The 13,129-nt window shown below is 36.7% G+C and overlaps 1 protein-coding gene across 2 annotated transcripts in view; it reads right to left on the bottom strand.

The window, feature by feature from the left end:
- Window positions 1–13,129, bottom strand: part of IPO11 (importin 11) — a 244,545-nt gene that overhangs the window by 200,370 nt on the left and 31,046 nt on the right. For both annotated transcript variants that reach the window (XM_010588166.3, XM_064272370.1), the window contains exons 4-5: window positions 5,431–5,503; window positions 3,774–3,977 (exon numbers count right to left, since the gene is read on the bottom strand). In XM_010588166.3, coding sequence (XP_010586468.1) covers window positions 3,774–3,977; window positions 5,431–5,503 — 277 coding nt within the window. The remainder of the gene's footprint in view (window positions 1–3,773; window positions 3,978–5,430; window positions 5,504–13,129) is intronic.

The raw sequence follows: 13,129 nt of genomic DNA, 5'->3' as shown, positions 1-13,129 counted from the left end.
ACAGAAAATGATGTTGAAAATCTGAACAGAACCATCACAAGAGAGGAGATTAAAAAGGTAATAAAAAAACTCCCCCCTCAAAAAAAGCCCTGGCCCAGATGGCTTTACTGGAGAATTCTACCAAGCATTCAGGGAAGAGTTTACACCAATTACTACTCAATTATTTCAGAACACAGAAAAGAAAGGGGTACTTCTGAATTCATTCTATGAAGCCAGCATACCAGATACCAAAACCAGGCAAAAAACTAAAAATAAAACTACCTTGTTATTGTTGATGTTGTTAGGTGCTCTCCAGCAGGTTCTGACTCATAGTGACTCTATGTACGAAAGAACAAAACACTTTCCAGTCCTGCATCATTCTCACAATCGGTGCTAGGCTTGAGCCCATTGTTGCAGCCACTGTGTCAATCCAACTCACTGAGGGTCTTTCTTTTTCATTGACCCTCTACTTTACCAGGTACTAGTCCCTCCTGATAATATGTCCAAAGCACGTGAGACAAAGTGTCACCATCCTTGCTTTTAAGAAGCATCCTGGCTGTACTTCTTCCAAGACAGATTTGTTCGTTCTTTTGGCAATCCGTGGTATAGTCGATATTATTCACCAACACAATCCAAAGACATCAATTCTTCTTTGGTCTTCCTTATTCACCACTCAGCTTTCACATGCATACAAGGTGACTGAAAATACCATGGCGTGGGTCAGGGGCACCTTGGACTTTAAAGTGACATCTTTGCTTTTCAAAACTTTAAGGAGGTCTTTTGCAGCATCCTTGCCCAATGCAATGTGTCGTTTTGATTTCTTGACTGCTGCTTTCATGGGCATTGATTGTGCGTCCCAGCCAAATGAAATCCTTGACAACTTCAATATTTTCTCCATTTATTATCATGTTGCTTGTCGGTCCAGTTGTGAGGATTTCTGTTTTCTTTACATTGAGGTATAACCCATACTGAAGGCTGCAGTCTTTGATCTTCATCAGTAAGTGCTTCAAGTCCTTTTTGCTCTCAGCAAGCAAAGCTGTGTAATCTGCATATCGTAGGTTGTTAATGTGTCTTCCTCCAATCCTAACATAGTGTTGTTCTTCATATAGTCCACCTTCTCTGATTATTTGCTCAGCAGACAGACTAAGTATGGTGAAAGATTTACAATCATGATGTTCACCTTTCTTGACTTTAAACCACGCAATATTCCCTTGTTCTGTTTGAAAGACTGCTGCTTGGTTTAAGTCCAGGTTCCTCCGGAGCACAACTAAGTATTCAGGAATTCCCATTCTTCACAATGTTATCCATAATTGGTTAAGACCCACACAGTCAAATGTCTTTGCATAGTCAATGAAACACAGGTAAATATCTTTTTGGTATTCTCTGCTTTCAGCCAAGATCCATCTGACATCGGCAATGATACTCCCTGTTCCACGTCCTCTTCTGTACCTGGCTTGAATTTCTGGCAGCCTCCATTCACATCATTATGGTCGACTCTACTTTGAGGAGGCAGCTTTTCCCAGTCATATTCTGAATGCCTTCCAACCTGAGGGGTTCATCCTCCGGCACTGTATCAGACAGTGTTCCGGTGCTATCCATAAGGTTTCCATCGTCCAATTTTTTCAGAAGTAGACTGCCAGGTCCTTCTTCCTAGTCTATCTTACTCCGGAAACTCCAGTGAAACCTATCCACCAACGGTGATCCTGCTGGCTCTTGAAATACCAGTGGCAGAGTTTCCAGTATCGCAGCAATACACAAGCCACCACAGTACAACAAACTGTCAGACTACCATATGACCCAAAAACTCCCAAAGACTTGAAAGCAGAGACTCAGACAGAGACTTGTATACTAATGTTCACTGCAGCACTACTCACAATAGCCAAAAGGTGGAACAAACCTTAATGTCCATCAACAGAACAGGTGAGCGGATAAACAAAATGTGGCACATACGTATAATGGTATACTACCTAATCAGTAGGAAAAATTAAGACTTGATACATGCTACGATATGGATGGAGCTAGAAGACTTTATGCTGAGTGAAATGAGTCAATCACAAAAGGACAAATATTTTATGACCTCACTTACATAAAAAAGACAAGAAAATACAAAGTATTGAGAACAACGTTTGTTAGTGGTTACCAGGGGAGGGATGGAGGGGGAAAAGGGATGTCAGCAGTGATGGAAAAATCACATTAAGGGTAGGGTTGCACAGCCAATTATTGCAATTGCTGTCAATAAGTTATACGCTTGTAAAAAGTTGAACTAGCAAAAGTCACATATTAAGTATATTCACAATTACCAAAAAAAAAAAAAAACTAGCTGCTAAGGCTGCTATGTACAAACAAAACCCTCATGAAATTGGAGGTTTAGGGGCATGGTTTAATGAGACGTCCCAGTTAACTTGCCTAATAACATGTTTAGTGCTTCTGTTCTACCTCCTAGTTCGATGCATAAGTGCCTGGCCATTCAAGGCACGACTGGTCTCTACTAGCCTGGAACAACAGAGAAAGAAGGAAAGTTAGGAACAGGAGAAGGACGTGGAATGTGTGGCTAACTGTCTCCGTGAACAACTGCTTCCTTTCCCGTGAGACCAGAATAACTGGATGGTGCCCAGATGCCATTACTGAACATTTTGATCAGAGATTCCATAGAAAAATTCTTATCAAAAGGGGGAAAATGGAGAACAGAATTTCAAATACTCATGGACTCCAGACTTCCTGGAGCCATGAAGATTGAATGAACCCCTTAAACTACTGCCCTGAATCTTTAAACCTTAAACCAAAAATATCCACTGAGTCTTCTGAAAACCAAACAATACATTGGCTTAACTAGTTTGGGAAAAAAAAAAAAAAAAAGGTCTGCCTTGAGCACTGTGCTTTTATAAACTATCTATATGGGATCAGAAATGATAACGGCAACTCAAAAGATTACATAGGAACCTTAGGGGACAGTGAATTTACGTTAATGGAGGAGGAACAAGGGTGAGAATGGTCACACAAACGTAGAAACTGTTGAACTAGTTTATGTTTTGCTGTGTATATTCTCAGCAACAACAAAATAAAATTATATTTCAAAAAAAAACAAATAAATAAGAATGAAACACTCCTACACATGGAAGGCAAACTGGGGACCAGGATAGGGTACTGAACAAAGTAGGTCTGGGAAAGGCTGCTTAAGAGTATATGGTAAATTTAGGGGCTAAAGGAACTCTGGAAATTCACAGGGAAAAGCCTGCTCGTTGGGGAAAACCAAGAGCAATAAATGTATTTCAGTTGAGGGAGGAAAGAAAGGCCAAAAAAACCTTCTACAAAACATTATACTTCCCTTTCTCTTCTGGAGAGTATGCACGGCTCAGAACACACTTTAAACAGTTTCATGAGGCCCTACTATGTGGCCTTATAATATGATTTCTAACCTTTAATTTCTCTACAATTACCAATAGTAAGCAAGACATTGTTAATAATTTTTGAGGCTCATCAGCATTGCATGGTGCAGTTCAAAACGTAAGCCTGAACCATATGAAATCACTGTTTCAATCGGTGAAAAAGAGTCAAATATAAAAGTGTCAAAACAATGGAATGGAGAAAGAAAGCCTTTTCAACAAATGGTGCTAAAACACACAGTTAAAGGTCTCTACCTTTCCCAGTTATGTCAAGCTTTAACCTGAACCTTTTTGAAGCATAACAGAAGAATTCATAATCTTTCAATAAAACATTAACCTTGAGGTACAACTATAGTCATTTTTATACAAATAACACAGTTTTCATAATCAAAGCTATGTTAAATCACTTACATCATAAAACAATTTTCTATCAGCAGCCAGTCGTTTAGATGCCAGAGTCTTGGTAACATGATAAAAGGTGAGTAATGCTCTGTGCTGTCGAAGATCATCTTGGACTTTAACAGATTCTATGAGAGTGGGAATCAGTTCAGGCCACTGTCTAGGGCAATCTAATCTAGCAACTTTTGCAATCAGCACTGCGATCTGAGTTGCAATCTAGAGGGAAAAGATTAATCATCAGAAAAAAATGTATAGAATCAAAGCAATGGATACAGAAAACATTCACAGTTGAAAATAACATTTTCTGTTGATTGTACACTTGACAAAAATGAATACAGTTTCATTAAACAATTGTTTTAAAACAGTGGTTCTTGAAGTATAGTCCATGGATCCCTGGGGGCCTACAACCCTTTCAGGGAAGTGTGGGGTCCTCCGTCTTCCAATTACCTATCAGTGTAAGGCTGTATTTTCTTCATGTAACTTCAACCAGAACAACGTATCACAACAAACTAAATGAAAGAACAGATATAAACAGCTGGATGCCTTCTTTTTAATAGCCAGATATTAAAGAGATTTGCAAAAATGCAAAATGCCACTCTTCTTGCTAATTTTTAGTGTTTTGAGAAATAGCTATTTTTTATTTTTAAATGTTATTTATGTTGGCAAATAATTTTTTTTTAAATGAACTAAGAAGTATTTTTAGAGTTTCTCAGCTTTAACTTCTAATACAGTAAATATCAATATATCTAACACTTTCGGGGTCTTCTGTTTTAATAATATAAGGAGGTCCTGAGACCACAAAGTTCTAGAACTACTGACTTAAGGCTAGAAACTAACATCAAATATTAAGTATTTAAATAATGATATATCTACAGGTCAATGTTTCCCAAATGCTGGCTGACAGAACACTAAGGCAGAGAGAGAGTGAACCCTCAGTCAACCAAAACCTTCCCAATCACCTCCTGTCCCAATCAGAGAACTCGGTTTCCCTCCGTTATCACTCTTCTCCATGTCTCTGAATTACAAAGCAGAGAAGTAGGACAACATAAAAGAAGTCAAGATAAAAGCTGAAGCACCACCATTTAAATTGTGTTTTAATATTCAAATATTAAAATCAAGTATAACAAATAGCATTAACTTGGACAAATTTAAGAGTTTTTGGACTCAGAGAAAAAAACTTACTTTATTCATAAAAGAAAAATCTCACTATGACAGAAAGAAAAAATTAAACTTTATAACTATGCCCCACAATGCAGTGGGAATTGAAAATGCGACGGATACAGGAAACAGACAAAAACCTGAAGACATTCTGTATTTTCTTTTAAGTTTTTTAATATAAATCATTAAAATTAATTTCTATGCGGTTAAGACTATAAATATGTCAGAGATGTGATTTAAATCTGGCTAAAAAATTGAGAAAGTAAGTTAAGAATTGTACTAATTTACCTTATAATGACTTCTGAGTTTTAAATTATTAATAGCCAAATCTAACCAAAATTCTTAATAGCTAGAACTGTTTCTCGATTTTAAAAAACCAACAGAGAATATGTGTATAAATCACAAATGAATATTATGTAATAAGATTTTTTTAAATTGAAGAAACAAAATTAGATTAGAAAAGAAGCAAAAATTAAGAAAAAGATTAATCGGCATTCACTTTCTCACTAACCTGGTTTATTGGTTCATTGAAGTTGGTGATGAGCCCTGCACGCAATGTAGACTTCTCCTCCTCTGAGAGAGCACTGTAAAAAAAAGGTATTTGTTATGAAAGAGAATGTTACCTAATGATGAATGCATGTAAGCACTACTATGACTTTTACCAATAAAAGTCTTTCAAACAAGGTGTCCCCAGTTGTTTTTGGTAAATATGCTTAGTCCCATTACTTGTGTATTTGCACATCAAATAATTTAGAAGCATAAAATTCCTTTACAATTGAATAGAAGTGAAACACTACAAAATAAGGAATAGGAAATAAAACAAAGGAAAATTATGATATTTCAATGTTCACTTTAACTGATGTAAAAAGTTGGCTACAAAAGAAATTAATGATTGGCTAAAACAGAATTGTATGAGTAAATATTGCTTTTCTGCTCACTTCATTTATAAAATCTGAGCGGGTTGTTCTATGGGGAAAGCGATACAGAATTAGAAAAATATCTGGGATGGAAGACTTATTATAAATCAGTTTAAAACCTCTCATTTCATATCTTTGGAAAGTATAAACATAAAACTAATAATTTTGACCACATAGGAGGAAAGAAACTAGACACAGGACAGAGATGGAGAATATTCACTGTATAACTTTTAAACATTTTGAATTTTGAACTGTATGAATGTATTATTTACTTAAAAATTAAATTTTAAAACCTTCATTTTAAGTTTTTTTTTCATTCTGGCTATGATAGAGTAGCTGGTATCAGTACTGCTATGATGAAGTAGCTGGTATCAGATGAAGCATCCGTATAGATCAGCTATAAAAGTTGTACACAGTTAAAAAGTTTTAAGGCATTATATGGATTGAATGGTGTCCCCCACCTCCCCCCAAAAAGTACGTGTTGAATCCCTGGCCCTTGTACATATGGATGTGATCCTGTTTGGAAATAGGATTTTTCTTGTTATGTTAATGAAGTTACATCAGAGTAGGGTGGATCCTAAACCTAATCAGTTCCGAGTTATTAAAAGAGCTGAAAAGACAAAGAAATACACAAGGGGAAGACAGAGGCCAAGGAATGCTAAGGAACATCAAGGATCACTGGCAAACACCAGACAGAGAGGATCACAGAAGGAATCACACCACAGAAGGAATCAACAAGGCCAGGACTCTGATTTGGACTTTTCAGCCTCCAGAACTGTGAGAAAATTAATTTCTGTTCTTTAAAGCTACCTTCTGTTACAGCAGCACTAGGTAACCAAGGCAAATATTTTAAAACAACCTAGGCAGTCAGGGTTTGAGAGACCAAGGTCTCAAAAGGTGGGGAAATAAACTGTGATGAATCATACATTTTACCCTGAGGCATTTGCCAACAAGAAATCAAGCTGAAAGCAACAGCTAAGAAGTTAAATCTCAGAGATTTCAGCAAGTCTCACAGTGATGGAGAGAGAAAAACTGAAGTGCAAGCCCTACCAACGAAGACAATATATTCATAAACACAACTTGTAGCTCAAACGATCATAATGCTGATGACTGCCCTAGACAGAGACCTTGGAGTAAGAGTAAACCAGAAAGACACCAACCTCAACTGAATCAATGTGCTCTGCTTATACTCTATTTTCCCTAAGAAAACTGAATTCTCTCTGGAAAAAGATAACATCATTCAAAGCCTCTCAATTTTTCTCCAACATAATGTTCAGTATTCGGTCAATGATTACCAGGCATATAAAGAAACAGGAAAAAATTACTGAAACCAAAAGAATAAACAAATAGAAATAAGAGATATAATTACTGTAGTTATCAAAACCACACTTAAAATAATTACAAGTTCAAGAAAATAAGTAAAAAAGACAGAGAATTTCACAAAAACACATGAATCTTTTTTTAAAAAACCAAATGAAATACTAGAACTGAAAAATGCAATAAATCAAAGTAATAAACTTGAAGATAGGTCATTGGAAAACATCTAGATTGAAGGGTACAAAAAAACTTCTGCTTCTGAGACAGAATTCACTGCCAGCAAATGTTTACTAAAAAAAAATACTAAAGGCAGTTCTTCAGGCAGAAGACAAATAAGCCCAGATGGAAGAATGGTAACACCAAAACGAACGAAGAGCACTACAAAAGTAAATTTAACTGAATACTAACTGCGGATAAAATAGTATTTTGTGAAATTTAACTTACATCTGGAATTAAAATTCCCAACAACAATGGCACAAAAGACAGGAAGGAGTAAATGGAGTTAAAGTATTACAAGGTTCTTGCATTATATGCAAAAAGTGGAATACTAATCTGGAGTCTTGGTATAGTGCAAACAATTACTGCACATGGTTGCTAACCTAAGGGGTGGAAATTGGAGTCCAGTCAGGCACCTGGGAAGAAAGGCCCGGCAATCTACTTCTGAAAAATCAGCCATGGAAAACCCTATGGTGCAGTTATACTCTGAAACACATGGGGTCGCCAGGAGTTACAAGCAACTGACAGCAACTAGTTAATCTAAGGTTGTTGCTGTATACAACTTCTATAGCTGATCCTGTTGGGATGCTTCAGCTGATATCAGCTACTCCATCATAGCCAGAACGGCCCCATAGGGTTTCCTAGGCTGTAATCATTATGAAAGCAGATTGCCAGGTCTTTCTCCTGTGGAGCAGCTGATGGCTTTGAACCGCCAACCTTTCAGTTAGCAGCCAAGTGTTTAACCACTGTGCCAACAGGGATCATCGGAATAATCATGGCCCAGTAATTCCACTTCTAAGTGTACATTCAAAAGACTTGAAAGCAGGGATGCAAATGTTCATTGTGGCATTGTTTATCAGAGCCAAAAAAAGTAAAAACAATCCAAGTGTCCATCAAGAGATAAATGGATAAACAAAATGTAGAATACAGGCAATACCTGGATTACGAACAAGTTCTGTTCCTAAGTTTATCTTTAAGTAGAAATTGTACATAAGCAGGAACAGTTAGGTATAGTTAGTATCTAATGTCACTTAGTCAAATGTTTGTTTTGGTATACAGTATATGCTGTACCTTTCTATACATAAAAAAATTGAACACTTCCAGATAAAACATCTTTAACATAATACAATAATAATAATAATAATAATAATGCTTTGATGCGTGTGGCAAAGTAGTGCCCATTTGTTACTATGAACCACTGTATACACCTCGAATTTTTAATAAAACAGGTTTTACAGGGGTTGGTTCATAACTACGGGTTGTATGTAAGTTGGACATTTGTAACCCATGGACTGCCTGTAAACACACAATAGAATATTATTCAGCCATAAAGAAAAATGGAAGTTCTGATACATGCTACAACATGGATAAGCTTTGAAAACATGCTGAGTGAAGTAAATCAGACATAAAAGGACTAAAATTATATGATTCCACTTACATGAAATATCTACAACAGACTAAAAAGTGGTTACCAGGGTGGATGGGAGGAAAAAATGGGGAGTTGTTGCTCAAGGGGTATTAAGATTCTGTTAAGGGTGATATAAAAAATTGGACATAGAGCGGTGATAATTGCACACTATCACAATAATTAACGTCACTGAACTGTACACGTAAAAATGGCTGAAATGGCAAATTTTTGTTGTATATATTTAGTACGATAGAATAAAAAAAATCAACCAGAAACAAACTGATTGCCCACCAAAAGCAGAACAGATAGATAAGTGTTGTGTGTTCCTAAAATGCAATACTATACAGGTAGTCCTAGATTTAAAAGTATTCGAGTTACAACAAGCCACACTTGGGACCGTCCATTTCTGGTTTTTTTTTTTCTTTATATACATCTGGTTACTTATAGGTACGACATACAATGATGCAACGTGTAATTTGCTGACGTTATCTCTCAGATGTTCACTAACAGATGTTCAATTTTAAGATTTAGTGTTCCAATCAATCCCCCACAGATTTAGTGCTTTAAACTAAATCGGGGCTACAGTTACTTCAAAACATAGACCCAATTACCGGTCGCTCCGCTAAAGTCGACACAGATTCAGGAGGTAGTGAGACGTTACAGTGAAATATGTAAAGAAAAAAGAAAAGAACCATACAGACGACTCTGACTAATTTTTTGACCAGAAACACAATCTCCATTCCTAGGGATAATCCAGATGATCTAGAACCTTCCACAAGTGAAGTTACTACTGCAACTGACAAAATGCCAACGTCATCCAACTCTTCTTCATTTTCAGAGGAAATTTTTATGATTTGTGTTTTTTTTTATGTATGTATTATTAAAATATATCTGTAAGTTTATATGTAATGTTCCCAACCCTCAAAGATAAAGATCGGATTTACAAAGACACTGAAAATAAAAGGCAATTAATAATGAAAAAATAAATAAATATTCAATTCATGTTAAGAACTGACTTATGATGTAGTCGTTGGAATGGAAGCTGGCAGCTGCCTATAATTCTATGTAAAAAAGTGAACTATTGCTCCATGCAACTACATGGAAAAATCTCACAAATACAAAGCTGACTAAGTCAGACATAAAAGAGAACATACTTCATGATTTCTACTTATACGAAGTTCAAAAACAAAACTAACCCATGGTGAGAGATTTTAGATGATGCTTACCTTTGTTTGGGAGTTGGGGACAGATGACTGTTCGGGGACACTAAGATTTCTGAGGTGCTGGGAATGCCCTATCTAGCTCTTGCTGATAGTTGTACAGGTAGCCCTGTATGTAAAATGATGATGAAGTAAAAGAGCTGAACAGAAAATTTCAAAGGGTGGCTCAAGATGTCGAAGTATTAGAATGAAGTGTGCAAAGACGTGGAGTTAGAAAACCAAAAGTGAAGAACACGCTCGGCATTTCTCAAGCTGAAAGAACTGAAAAAAAAAAAAACTGAAGCTCAAGCTGCGATACTGAAGCATTCTATGGAGAAAATATTGAACAATGCAAGAACCATCAAAAGAAGATGAAAGGAATAGAGTCACCATACAAAAAGAATGGGTCACCATTCTACCACTTCATGAAGCAGCATATGATCAAGAACTGATGGTACTTAAGGAAGAAATCCACACTGCACTGAAAGGAATGGTGAAAAACAAGGCTCCAGGAATTGACAGAACACCAAATGAGATGTTTCGGTAAATGGATGCAGCACCGGAGGTAGTCACTTGCCTATGTCGAGAAATTTGGAAGACAGTTTCTTTGCCAAGTGAATGGAAAAGATAGATATTCATGCCCATTCCAAAGAAAGGTGATCAAACAGAATGCAGAAATTATCAAACAACACCATTAATACCACACAAGTAAAATTCTGCTGAAAATCATTCAAAAGCAGTTGCAGCAGCACATTGACAGGGAACTGCCAAAAGTTTACGCCAGATTCAAAAGGATATCATTGCTGATGTCAGATGGATCTCGGCTAACAGCAGAGAATACCAGAAAGAAGTTTACCTGTGTTTTACTGACTATGCAAAGGTATTCGACTGTGTGGATCATAATAAATTACAGATAACACTGTGAAGAATGGGAATTCCAGAACACATAACTGTCCTCACGAGGATCCTGCACATGACCAAGAGGCAGTCATTCGAATAGAACAAGGGGATACTGCATGGTTTAAAGTCAGGAAAAGTGTGCATCAGAGTTGTATCCTTTCACCACACTTATTCAGTCTGTACAACGAGCAAATAATCTGAGAAGCTGGACTATATAAAGAAGAATGTGCCATCAGGATTGGAGGAAGACTCATTAACAACCTGCGTAATACAGATGACACAACCTTGCTCACTGAAAGTGAAGAAGACTTGAAGCACTTACTGATGAAGATCAAAGACCACAGCCTTCAGTATGGACTGTACCTTAAAAAAGAAAACAAAAATTCTCACAACTGGACTAATAAGCAACATCATAATAAACGGAGAAAAGACTGAAGTTGTCAAGGATTTCATTTTACTTGGATCCATAATCAATATCCATGGAAGCAGCAGTTGAGAAGTCAAAGGACACATTGCCTTGAGCAAATCTGCTGGAAATGACCTCTTTAGAGATATCACTTTAAGGACTAAGGTGCGCCTTACCCAGGTATTTTCAACTGCCTCATATGCATGTGAAAGCTGGACAATGAATAAGGAAAACCAAAGAACTGACACCTCTGAATGGTGGTGTAGCAAAGAATACTGACTATACCATGGACTGCCAGAAGAACGAACAAATCTGTCTTGGAAGAAATACAGCCAGAATGCTCCTTAGAAGCAAGGATGGCCAGACTTCATCTCACATACTTTGGATATGTTTTCAGAAGGGCATCACGCTTGGTAAAGTAGAGGATCGGCTAAAAAGAGGAAGACCCAGTGGCTGCAACAATGGGCTCAAGTGTAACAATGATTGCGAGAGTAGCGCAGGACTAGGCAGTGTTTCATTCTATTGTACACAGGGTCGTTATGAGTTGGAATCACTGTTGCACCTAACAACAACAAACAGTCCTTGACTTATGACAGGGTTCCACTTCGATGACTCCATCCTAAAGTGGTTCTGACATAAGTAGAATAACTTTTTTTGTTTTTTCCTTTTTAGTTTTCATTATTATTGTCTTTCATTATCAGTATCTTTACAAATTCAACCTCTGAACAACTGTAAGCAGACATCTGAGAACGATAACTGCAAACATGTATGCAGTACATATTACTAACAATAAGATGTACCAAAAAAAAAAAACAAAAACAGAGGTCATAAGTGCAGTTTGTCATAACTCGAATACATCATAAGTCTACTTGTATATGAGGAGACTGAAACCTAGAGTGTTTAAGTGACTTTCTCAAAGCTAATAAACTAATGAGAAAACAACATTAAAAAACACAGAGTCAAGGCCCAATGTAGGCCTATGTTTTCCCACTAGAAATGATCTAATTTTTTATAACTCTGCAGTACTTTCCAACTTTAATAACTCCCTTCTGTCATGAAACCCCGGAAATAGTGTTTCCTCCTGTAATGTTTCACTGCAAGCTTGAAATTTAACTTTTCTCCTATACCAGGGAGTCAGGTCCAGCAGTTTTTATGGTATTCATAATTTTAATTACTATAAGGTATAAAAATTGGCTACTCAACAGATTGAGACCATGCAAAAAATATATACATATTAAATAAAACGAAGTCACTAACCTTGCTTTTAGCATGTGTTTAGCAACTCTCTAATAATAGTTAACATTCCACCTTTGATTTTATGCATATACTATCATTAGATGAATTCAGAGTGTATCTCAAGCAGAAACTGGATCATTTCTAATTAAGCGGAACCTAAATGAAATTGCATAGGATACAGTAATGATGTATAAGCTTAAGTCTGTTAATTCCTATTCTGTGAAAATAATGGTCAGAGTAGGAACTATATAAAAAAAAACCCAGTGCTGTCGAGTCGATTCCGACTCATAGCGACCGTATAGGACAGAGTAGAACTGCCCCATAGAGTTTCCAAGGAGCACCTCGCGGATTCGAACTCCTGATCCTTTAGTTAGCAGCCGTAGCACTTAACCACTACGCCACCAGGGTTTCCAGGAACTACATAAAATGAAACCTAAATACATACACAATCTTAAGGAGATTTTTAAAGTGCATTAAATGTCAACATAAATTCAATGACTAATGTGCAATCCTTGGGTCATTTCCTAAGTACTTTCATGAACCTTCTAGACTTTACTTTGATGTATACTAAAAGACACGGCTTGAGATTTAACTACCTAATATGGTTTCTC

This window comes from Loxodonta africana, chromosome 2 (assembly GCF_030014295.1).
Source record: "Loxodonta africana isolate mLoxAfr1 chromosome 2, mLoxAfr1.hap2, whole genome shotgun sequence".
NCBI lineage: Eukaryota > Metazoa > Chordata > Mammalia > Proboscidea > Elephantidae > Loxodonta > Loxodonta africana.
The sequence above is the reverse complement of the archived record's forward strand: the minus strand, read 5'-3'. Positions and strand labels throughout refer to the sequence as shown.